Source organism: Phascolarctos cinereus, unplaced genomic scaffold (genome assembly GCF_003287225.1).
Source record: "Phascolarctos cinereus isolate Bilbo 61053 unplaced genomic scaffold, phaCin_HiC Scaffold_7;HRSCAF=346, whole genome shotgun sequence".
NCBI classification, from domain to species: Eukaryota; Metazoa; Chordata; class Mammalia; order Diprotodontia; family Phascolarctidae; genus Phascolarctos; species Phascolarctos cinereus.
The window spans coordinates 92,259,735-92,272,080 of NW_027556180.1; the positions used below are offsets into that span (position 1 = coordinate 92,259,735).

Below are 12,346 nucleotides of genomic sequence, written 5' to 3' on the forward strand. Positions count from 1 at the left end.
TTTTTTTTCAGATGAAATTTTCTTCTTGTTTGTCTTTTACAGAAATAGCTTGATTGTGCTAGATGTCCTAGAGGGTCGGGCACACACCATCTCCCTTCCCATAAGCCTCAAGTCGGTTTTCTTAGTAGCTGAAGACAGATGGCTCCTCGTTGAGAACAATACGAATCAGTAGGTTTAACTTGATAGTGTCCCTTATGAAGTTTAAAGAGAGATTATTTCCTTTGTGTATTACCCAGGCTCCTTTCTTCTTCCTCTCTCTACATTTTAACTGTTTCAGTGTTTGTCATCACCTCTTCTAGGCAGGAATTAGTAGGATGAGAGGGAAGGAAACATAAAAGAATTAAATGTTATCATTTCTTAGAATACTTATCAAGATGTTTCAGATGACATGGTTGAAGTTAATAGCAGAGGTAAACTTTGGTGTTATCTGTAACTTATCCTTGCTGTTGTCTTTTTCCTCATTAGAATGGGTATTTGAGTACTGGTCATATTCATGCCTAATTAGAAGTACTGTAAACTAGTTTCAGATCATGTGTTCTTTAGAGTCTTCCATCTTCTTTCCAGATTATTTATTTTCTTGTTAGATGGTGGAATTTGCCCCAACAAGTTTCATCTGTTTGTGTGCTTCTTATTTCTCTTTTATGTGCCCTTATTTGGAAGTGCTGGTGTTTGTGCTACATCTCCTCCTGGACCGTGAATGGCTTGATCAAAGGGGCTGTCAGGGCTGCTGAGTGCAGTGTTTTAGGTGCCCTAGGAGCTTGGTCAGTAGCGACTTACTCACAGCTCCTCACCTCCTGGTTTATGCCTTTTTACTACCCTCCAGAGGAACAAGCAAAGGCAGCCTACCATAGTACGTCATGCAATTAATTGATACTCTCCCCAGCAGTCCCCAGACAAGAAGGCCAGGGGACAGCTTCTGCTCTCTGGCAGTTCCCAGAAGGAAGGGCAGATTCCCAGTCATCAGATGAGCCAGCAGTAAGAGTCGAAGCCAGAGATTCTGGTGATGAGGGTAGTTACCATTTTATAATTGTTGTCTCCTTTTGACTACATGTCCTCTTTTAAGGGAGTGATACTCAGTTATTACCACACTTTTCATGTGCTGTCCTTTTCTGAGCCCCCTTACACACTCTTTGTTTACCTATCCAGAATGTCCCAAAATCTGGGTGCAGGTTTAAGCTACTAAAGCCTGAACTAAAACTTACGTGTCACCCTGTAAGTAATAAATATATAGATAGATTTATTTAGATCTACATAGAGATATATACATAAACATGTATGTATGCCTACATTGGTATATATGTGTGCATGTTGTATGTTCTTTGTAACACATGCCTGTGTATTCACATATATACACACGTGTGTATGTATATACAGACAAGTTGTCTGTATATATGCAGAGTATCCCAAAAGTCTGAGTGCAATTTTAAGGTATTTAAGTTTAAACTAAGACTTTTAGGTCATCTTATATGTGCAGATTTTTGTATGTATGCATTATGTAGTTATGCATGCATGCATGTACATATATGTATTGTGTTGTGTGATTATGTAGCTATGTGTATGTGCATTATGTATTTGTGTGTGTGTGTGTGTGTGTGTGTATATATATATATGCACATATGCACACATGTGTATAAAAACTGTATGTACAGAGTGTCCCAAAAGTTTTAGTGCAGTTCAAGCTTAATAATTTTTAACTGCACTAAAACTTTTGGGATACCCTGGGTGCTTTGATTATAGGGTGAAGGAGACTTATAAAAGAACAATTTGTGTGAAAAAAGATCAGGTTATTTTAGTGGGCCACAAGCAAAACAGGTCTAACTCATAGTCAGAAAAGCTAGTTTTATTTTGTGGTCTAGATTTTGATCTAGAGTCCTATAGGGGACCCCCATTAAGAGAATTATTTTCACCAATCCAGATCAGTAACTGTTTTGTAATTTAGAAAGTTGTCTGGGAAATCCCGAGGAAGTTAAGTGACTTGTCTGGAGTCATATAGCCAATATGTGTCAGTCGGGACTTAACCCACGTCTCCTCAACTCTAAAGCCAGCTCTCTGTCCACTACGTCACACTGCCTGACTCTCAGCCCAATCTTAAACTGCATTAAAAGGGCATAGTGTGCAGAATGAGTGAAGGTGATAGTCATGTTATCAGACCCCAAGTACCAGGTCTAGTTCCAGAAACCACATTTTAGGAAGGAAATTGACAAGCTAGGTAACATCCAGAGCAGAGGTCCATATGAGCCTCAAAACCTTGCTAGACAAAGATAGACATAAGGACCTTAGGAGGTTTAGCTTGAAGAAGAGAAGATTGAGGGGAGTAGAGGAGGGAGAGCAGGAAGGAAATGAGAAAGAAGCTGTCTTTAAATATTTGAAAGATTTTTATGTGAAAGAAGGATTAGGCCTGTTCTAGTTGCCTCTAGAGGGCAGAATCAGGAGCAATAGTATATATGGCAGAAAATTTTCAGAATAGAAGGAAACACTTCTTAGCCATTTAGGATACCCACTGTGGAATGGGCTGCCTCTGGAGCAGTGGATTTACTCTCGCCTGTTGAGGGTGTCATAGAAAAGGCTTGTATACAGAAGCTGATTGGCCTAAATGGCTATTCCAGCTCTGAAGTTCTGTGATTCTGTAGAGGTTTTACACAGAAAAAGAAAAAGGGCTTGGAGTACGGCAGCAAATTATTTTCTGTCAGACTTGCTTAGATTGATTAAGTCAAGAGAAGACTTCATGTAAGTCAGGTCTAGCTGTGTACTGTCACTGTTTACAGGAAATTCCTTTTAGCTAAGCCTGGACATGTGGAATCCAGAGAAAAAGGAGTTTGCCAGTTGCACATATTAAAAGAAGAGCCGGTGAGCACAGGATTTGGATTTATGAAAGGTAAATGTTTTGCATGTGTCTGTTTAAAAGTGTTTGTGTCTGTTTGTGTCGGGGTATGCTGGTGTGCACATACTGTCCTCACTTGTCATTTAACAGAATCACTATGTTTGATAAGAAGAAAGGATTAATTTAAAGGATTCATTTGAAACAGTTGTTAGGACCTCAAAGTGATTCTACTGGTTATAAATCAGATTCACATTCTAGGGAGAGTTGTATTCTCTGTATTAGAAACTGACATTACTTTTTTTATATTTATAAATAATGGCTAACATGTGTGTAGTACTCCTTAATTTGTAAATGTTTTTACATGCATTCTCTTAGTTGACTATTGTAACAGCCTTTTCAATTAGTTAGGACAGGTAATACTTCAGGAGGAGACTGAGACTTGAAGAAGTTCTTATTTGCCCAAGTTCACGTTCCATCACTAGACAAGTGTAAATTTTTCTAATACAAGAGTTGTGTGCTTGCATTTGGTTGTTTCTATTAAATTTCTACTAAATACTAATAGTAGGAACTTGATAAATGTTGAATGACTGATATATTGATGGTCATATCAGTTTAGTTGCTTTTATTTTATAATAATTCTGGAAAAAAATAATGCTTCTGCCTAAGCAGTATATGTCATTTTGGTATCTTCTGTGGGGTGCTATGATTGAAACTAGTGAAATTGGTATATGCCATGCCTACTTGAAGTGATTTTGGGAAAATGCCTAAAATTGTAAACAGTGAATGATAGGGCCATAGTCAGATGTGAGGTTTGTATTTCTGTCTCTTTGACCTTAATGTTGGGATAGACTGTTGATGGTTGGGGGAAAGAAGGGCAGAAAACAAATAACTTGTATTAACTTGTATTTTTTTCAGGAGAATATACAACTAATTTGCCATTTTAATTCCTTACTTCAGAATCAGAACTCAGTATACCACATAAAATTTCAAACAACCAGTTATCATCAGAAAATCTAAGTTTAGCTGTCGGACAAAAGATTGCTTCTCCTAACCGGATTCTCTCTGATGAGAGTTGTTATGCTACTGTACTCATTGGTTTCCCAGATCTCATGGTAAGCAACAAGATAATATAACTTTTGATATAACATGTTTCTTAGGTGATTTAATTTATAATATGTAAACTTGCGTGGTAATAAAAAAAAGTAATCATTTTTCAGTAAAGCTTTTAGAATGTCCCAAAATAAATCATCAGTACCCCACCTAACTCCTTGCATTTTAAAGTATTATATTTCTTTTTCTTTTACCTTAACATTTAAATGTCATGTAGGTCTATACTGTATTATATTATTTCTATTCTAGAAGGAGAGTGAATGAATGAGAGAAAAAAGAATCAATCAAACTCTAATATGTCAAATATGTGTTAATCTGATGACAGAAATGTAAAAGCAAGACAACTCCTGCCCTCAAGGAGTTTCTGTTGTAGAGGGAGATAACACATAAATAGAGTTCATCTGTAGATGAGATGGTAATGCTCTGAAGTCCTCAGGATGACCATTGCCTACAGATCATTATAGCTGATGACTGCCTCCTAATTGAAATCCATTGCCAAGGCGTAGACACAATTCCACTGACTTAAGAGTGGCCATATTTTCCCCATGGAAGACAAATGGAAGGAAAGAGAAAAACCAAAGATCTCTCATTGCACAGGAGTCTGCATGACAAAGTTAAACACTCAGACTCCCTGCAGTGGGTGTGTGTGTGTGTGTGTGTGTGTGTGTGTGTGTGTGTGTGTTTGTTGCTGTTGTTCAGTTGTTTCCGTCATGACCAACTCTTCATATCTCCATTTGGGGTTTTCTCAGAAAAAAATGCTGAAGTGGTTTTCCATTTCCTTCTCCAGCTCATTTTACAGATGAGAAAACTGAGACAAACAGAGTTAAATGACTTGCCCAAGGTCACACTGCTACTAAGTGTCTGAGGCCGTATTTGAACTCGGAAGATGAGTCTCCCTGATTCCCAGCCCAGTGCGCCTGTCCATTCCTATCCATTGCGCCATCTAGCTGCCATATGTATGTTACATTGTCTAAAAACTTCTCTGTAGAAGATAGCAGAGTACAAGCTGGGATCCAGCCTTCCAAACAACTTTAAAATGATTCCTCAAATGAAATTTTGGAGCAGCAAAGCCAATAAAAGATCAGAGGGAGACATTTTTCCAGCTTAAGACAACTTAAGATTTAAGCAGGAGAGGTCTGTAACACCTGGGTGGGTACGTGTGCAGAGTGTGACAAGAGCATCAGCTGTGGGTCTTGGAGGGTGGCACCCAGCAGCAGTAGCTTTGGGAGCTCTCAGCCCAGAAACAGTAAGAGGGTCAGACAACTGATCAAAAAGAAAAAGATTGTAGGAGACTCTTTGCCGGCATTGGGTGCAGCTGGTGCTGATTAGAAACTCTGTTGTCTATAAGAAGTTGTATATCTCAGTTCTAGGGTGGAAAGGAGCACTTGTGATCAGTCACAGGGGAACAAGGGCCTTTCCTGGGTGAAGACCAGAGTGCAGACCAAGAAAGCAGAGACCACACCTCTCCCAGGTTAACACCATTTTGGAAACACTGAAAACTTGTTGACCTTTCCCCCCTAGAAAAACTAGCTCTGAAAAGAGCAATTTAAAAAAAGCCTTAAGCTTGGCACAGTACCTCGCCACCCCAAGGTAAGCAGAGCCTAAGTTTAACATGAAGTTCAAAGTGAAGAAATAGGCTGGGAAAATGAGGAAACAACAGCAACAGCAACAAAAGAACTTGACCATAAAAAGCTACTACAGTGGCAGGGAAGACCAAGACAAACTTAGAGGACAACAGTGTGGAAACAGCTACAAGCAAAACCTCAAAGAAAAATGCTAATTGAACCCAAGGCCAGCACGAATTCCTGGAAAAGTTAAAGAAAGAGATAAGAGTTGTAGAGGAAAATTTGGGAAAAGAAATGAGAGAGATGCAAGAAAATTATGAAAAAAGAATTAACAGCTTGGCAAAAGAAGCACAAAAATTCACTGAAGAAAAGAACTCCTTAAAAAGTTGAATTGGCCAGATGGAAAAAGCAATACAAAAGCTCACGAAAGAAAATCATTCCTTAAAAATTGGAATTGGTCAAGGTGAAGCTAATGACTGCGTGAAATTTCAAGGAACAATAAAACAAAGTAAAAAGAATTTTAAAAATACAAGAAAATGTGAAATATCTCAGGAAATTTTTAAGGAAAACTGCCACAATATCTTAGATTCAGAGGGTAAAATGGAAATCAAAAGAATCCACCTGTTACCTCCTGAAAGAGATCCCAACATGAAAACTCCAAGGAATATAGCTAAATTCCTGAGTTCATAGGGCAAAGAGAAAATATTGCAGGCAGCCAGAAAAAAACAATTCAGATATCGTGGAGCCACAGTCAGGATTGCACAAGATTTAGCAGCTTCCTCATGAAAGGATTGAGTAGCTTGGAATATGATATTCAGGAAGACCAAGGAGCTAGAATTACAACCAAGAGTCACCTACCCAGTAAAACCCAGTATAATTCTTCAGGGGGGAAAATGGATATGTAATGAAACAGAGGACTTTCAAGCATTCCTAATGAAAAGACCAGAGCTCAATTGAAAATTTGACATTCAAACACAAGGCTCAAGAGAAGCATAAAAAGGCAAACATGAAAGAAAAATCATAAAGGATTCAATAAGGTTAAACTGTTTATAGTTCTATATGGGAAGATGATACATATAACCCCTAAGAACCTTATCATTACTAGGGCAGTTAGAAGGAGTCTGCATACAAAGGGCATAGGTGCAAGTTGATCATGTTGGGATGATCTCCAAAGAAGAACATTTAGGTGAAAAAGAGAGATGCACTGGGAGAAGGGGGAAGGGAGATGTAGAATGGGGCAAATTTTCTCACTTGAAAGAGGCACACCAGGAAGAGCTTTTATAGTTGAGGGAGAAATGGAGGGGTGAAGGGCAGTGCATTAACCTCATTCTCATTAGAATTGGTTCAAAGAAGGAAGACTGTATATACACCCACTCAGCTAGGTATAGAAATCTGTATTATTCATTAAGGAGATAGGAGGGAAAGGGGATAAGAGATAGAGGGGGTGTATTTTATGAAGGGGGCAGATTGGAGAAGGCAGTGGTCAGAAGCAAGACAAACTTTTGAGGAGGTATAGAATAAAAAGAGAGAAAGATAAACAGGAAAAATGGAATGGAGAGAAATGCACAATTAATGATTATAACTGAATTTGAATGGAATGAGCTAATCCATACAATGGAAGGGCTAACAGAATGGATTGGAAACCGCAATCCAACAATTTTTTGTGTTCAAGAGACGTAGTTGGGATGGAAAGGCACAGACAGAGTTGAAATGAAGGGCTGGAGCAGGGTCTGTTATGCTTCAGCTGAAGTGAAGAGGGCAATCATGATCTCAGACAAAGCAAAAGCTAAAAATAGACCTAACTGAAAGACATAACCAGGGAGACTACATTTTACTAACAGGTACCATGGCAATGAAGTAATATCAAAAAATTTTACGGCAAGTTCATCTGATGAAAGCCTCATTTCTAAAATATATAGGGAACTAAGTCAAAATATAAAAATTAGAGTCATTCTCCAGTTGATAAATGGTCCAAGGATATTGTCGCAAGTGAAATTCAACAAAAAGTAGACTGAGGCACATTTTTTCTGAACAATATAATAGTTTATTAGCAGGATATTAACCTATTACTAAAGCAAGTCTAATGGATGCCTCAGTTTAGCCAAAAAGACAAAGAATTGAAGATGTAACTCCTTTTTATAAAAACAAAGCATAGAATAGAATAGGTGAGGAAATCATATTGTTGGTTATAGAGTTGGCAGCATCATGGGGGTGAGGGCAACATGATTGGTTACATTAAGGAAAGTAGACATACACACACATGTGGGACCAGGTCCACCCCTCTCTGCCTTAAAGGAATGCTATATGTATTTATGGAACCCAGCTGCATCTGGAAGCCACTAATAGTGGACCAGGAATATAGATTCACTGGCTTTCTAAAGACCACCTTTAATTGGGCAAGAATAAACAGAGATGGGAACACATCAGTTTGTGCCCTCTCTAGAATAACACATGTCATGAAATTTCTCAAGAGCTGAAGTTATGAGGGATAACAAGCTTCCTTGGCACAAAGTGATTTGCAGGTGGTGCTAGGATAACAGTTCCCTTAGAATTAGAGTTTTTAATGAGAGTATTAAGCTTCTGTACATTAGCTTAGAGTTTTTCTTAAATTAAAAGTGATCAACAGGAGAACTGAACTAACTATAGCATCTAAATTGTGAGACAAAGACTGAACTTTTGAATTCATGAGCTTTTTCATTCAGAAACAAATAAGAATTTTAGGTTTGTTACATAGAATATGGTTACAAAATAGAATCAATTACAGATGAAATAAGATATAAAATACAGGATCAATAATTGATTTTTACAGTATGAACAAGCAGTTTTCAGAAGAAGAAGTCAAAGCTATCCTTAGTCATATGAAAAAACACTCTAAGTCACTATTAATTAGAGAAAAGCAAATTAAAACAACTATGAGGTACCACCTCGCACCTATAAAAATTGATAAGCTCTGGAAGGGATGAGGGAAAATAGGTACATTCATAAACTCTTGGTGAAGTAGTGAACTGGTCCAACTGTTCTGGAGAATAATCTGGAATTATATCCAAAGGGCTATGAAAGTGTTCATATCCTTTGATCCAGCAATAGCACTACTTGATCTGTGCCCCCGAGGGATCAAAGAAGAAGGAAAAGGACCTTTATGTACAACAACAAAAATTATGGTAGCTCTTTTTGTGGTGGCAAATAATTGGAAATTGAGGAGATGCTCATCATTTGGGGAATGGCTAAATAAGTTGTTGTGGTATATGATTGAAACGCAGTACTCTTCTGTTGTAAGAAATGATGAGAAGGGATGATTTCAGAAGGAAAAAAAAAACGTGGCAAGACCTATATGAATTGATGCAAAGGGAAATGAGAACTGGGAGAGCATTGTGCACAGTAACAGCAATGTTGTAATGATGATCAACTGTGAAAGGCCTGGCTACTCTGATCAATGCAATGATCGAAGACAATTCTAAAGGGCTCATGATGGAAAAAAATGCTGTCCACTTCCAGAGAGAGAAAACTTATGAACTCTGAATGCAAATTGAAGTTTAATTTTCTCACTTTATTTATTTTTCTTTTTTTGCAATATAGCTACTATGAAAATATGTTTTGCGTGATTTCATGTATAACTGACATCAGATTGCTTACCTTCTCAGTGGGGTGCCTGAGGGAGTGGGAAGAATCTAGAACTCAAAACTTTTTGAAAAAGAATGTTAAAAATAAGTAAATAGTAAATTTTTAAAAAGAAAAAACTTATCTGCAGAAAAGCAGAATGAACTGCACATAGAAAAATAATGTGTCCCTCTGGTATATTTTGTGATTGAATTTGCTTGATTTTTTTTTTTTACCGTGGAATGAGCAACCCCAACTATAGAACTCTCAAGCCACTTTTGGTGTGTTTAGGTGTGGTTCCCTCTGTCTTTGACAACTCGAGATTATAAGAAAAGTAACATATTGATTAGAATTCATTTCCTTCCTGGATGGGCAATTTCCCCTTGAAGAAGAATGTGGTTTTAAAGTCAAAAGGGTAGAAAGCTGGTAGCCCTATCAGCAGCATAGCCAGTGTAAGTATTATCTGGCCTCAGAATTATCTTCAAATTCTTTTGACTAAAGAGTTCATTTTCTGTTCAGATTTCCTTCATGCCATTTGGGTAGGATGAGAGTATCATTTGCAGAGGAAGATGTGAGTCTTGTTCATAATGTGGTTGTCTGAAATGCCTTGAATTGTTAATGCAATTGCCTAAATGAGTCAGTTTACTTCATTGTATAAGATCTAATCTAATAATCTGAAATACAAAACCTAAATAATAAGATTAGGTTTGAGGTTTGGTCATATGCTTTTCTCAGCTGCATGAATTATCAAATAAAAGACAGCTGCTATGATATCACATAACAGAGACTGGAACATATTCTTGTAATACACTATCTACTGTGGCCTTGACTGTATAAAGGGAATAATTACCTGTGTTTTTTTCTAAAAAGCTTATTGATATCAGTAGCAAGGCTACTGTTGTCTTTCTAAAGATGGGGATAGAGAAACTTAACCTTCTTCTACAGACCTAAAGGAGTTAATATATAAATATGTCCCTAAGATGTCCTAGAGCAGGAGTTCTCAACCTGGGATCCATAAATTTCATGAATAAATTTCCCATCATTAGATGGGAAAAAATATATCCTTATTTTCAATAATAACTTCTAACTTAAATTTAACACTCTTTTCAGTTATGATTCTTTAAAAAATTTATTCTTAGGGTCCAAAGAAGGCCATGACAAAAAAAAAAGTTAAGAATCTCTGCCTTAGAGTTTCTTTTTATGAAATTTTAGAAAATATCATTTGAACATATAAAACTAATCTTACTATAACTGACAACTCCTCTGTCTTTCTTCATTTCACTTGATTTTCTTTCAAATCTTTTTTTCTTAATGAAGCAATAATGTATCATATTAACTTCTTTACTCTGTATAAAGATAACCATAAGTTTAGATAACACTCTGACATAGTATAGAATGTTGGGAAATGATAGACTCATTTTAAAACATTCAGATTTGATTATTGGTTTTAAATCATTATTTGACTGATTTTGGAATCTTTGTCATGTGATAGAAAAATCACTTTTAACTTCTGTTAAAAGCAAAATAAACTTAAGTAAAAAAAGTCCCCTTTTGATGAGCATAAATGAATATCAAAATTATTGTAGCATTTCCAAATTTCTTTAAAATGTAATCTTATTTTTATGATCTGAAGATGTAATATTATGTTATGTGCTATTCATTTTAAAATGTATTTATGCAAGGTCTAATGTACATTGCATTTGTTAATAAATTAGCAATTATACAAAAGAAAATTGTTGTAAAATAATGTTGCTGAGAAAGTAAATATAATTATATCTTTATTTATCCCTCCACTGTATTTTAGTTGAATATAAGATATTCTTAATGAAAGTTTACATATTTCCAAAATTGTTTAATTGACTTAGTAGAAAAGAATTTATGGATATAGAGCTATTTTCAGTAAAAGATATTACCTCTCTTAGTTTGAGGGCTGGTTAAAATTGTAAACTAACATATTCCACATAGCTTTCAGATCTTCCAAAAATGACCTCTCTAGCATAGTAAATTGCTTTATGACGGGAAGTATCCATAATACTTCAGTTTGTCTCCACTGTGAATAGATTGATCCTTTCAATTTGCAGTTAATTGCATTGACAAGGAACACTGTTTGATTTCTTTTATTTTTTAAAATAATTTCAAAAAAATACATATCCTGTTGCACATTTGTATCAACCGAAAATATCTAATATTATCAATGATAGTTAACATTGTATAAAAATTTATATTTGGGTGCTACATAGAAATGCCATATCAAAAAAATATGTTTGTTAAATCAGTTGCTTCTTAAATAAATAATTCATGAACATATTCTACAGTAATTCAGCATAATTCACTTTACCAAGTTATCAAGTGTATAGGCCATCACATGAAAATTCTCTTATTTTATAGAATGGGATACTGTTTGTTAGAATGGAATTCTTCCTGAATATTATATATTTCATCAAGTTTGAAGCAGTGTCCCTATCCTTTAAAACCTTACCTATGGTACTAACAAATGTGTATGAGTGAGTCTAAAAGGAGACACAGAAGAAAACTGAAGAATATAAAACCTTAAAAAAACAGACTTGACCAAATGGTAAAAGAGGTCCAAAAGCTCACTGAAGAAAATAATTCCTTAAAAATTAGAATGGAGCAAATGGAAACTAATGACTTTATGAAAAATCAAGAAACAATAAAACAAAAACAAAAGAATGAAAAAACAGAAGACAGTGTGAAATATCTCATTGGAAAAGCAACTAACTTGGAAAATAGATCCAGGAGAGATAATTTTAAAATTATTGAACTACCTGAAAGCCATGATCAAAAAAAGAGCCTAGACATGATCTTTCAAGAAATTATCAAGGAAAACTGCCCTGATACTCTAGAACCAAAGGGTAAAATTGAAACAATCTGCTGATCCCTTCTGAAAGAGATCCCAAAATGAAAAATGCCAGGAATATTATAGCCAAATTCCAGAGTTCCCAGGTCAAGGAGAAATTACTGCAAGCAGCCAGAAAGAAACAGTTCAGATATGGTGGAGCCACAGTCAGGATAACCAGGATTTTACAGCTTCTACATTAAAGGATCAAAGGGCTTGGAATAAGGTATTCTGGGGGGCAAAGGAGCGAGGATTACAACTAAGAATCACCTACCCTGCAAAACTGAGTATAATCCTTCAGGAGAAAAAATAGATATTCAATGAGATAGAGGACTTTTAAGCATTCTTGATGAAAAGACCAGAGCTGAATAGAAAATTTGACTTTCAAATATAAGA

The 12,346-nt window shown here is 36.0% G+C and overlaps 1 protein-coding gene across 2 annotated transcripts in view; it reads left to right on the plus strand.

Annotated features, from left to right (window-relative positions):
- The window catches only part of VWA8 (von Willebrand factor A domain containing 8), a 391,323-nt gene that overhangs the window by 255,810 nt on the left and 123,167 nt on the right, over positions 1-12,346 (plus strand). For both annotated transcript variants that reach the window (XM_020977001.2, XM_020977000.2), the window contains exons 32-34: positions 43-168; positions 2,766-2,875; positions 3,779-3,933. In XM_020977001.2, the coding sequence (XP_020832660.1) occupies positions 43-168; positions 2,766-2,875; positions 3,779-3,933 (391 nt within the window). The remainder of the gene's footprint in view (positions 1-42; positions 169-2,765; positions 2,876-3,778; positions 3,934-12,346) is intronic.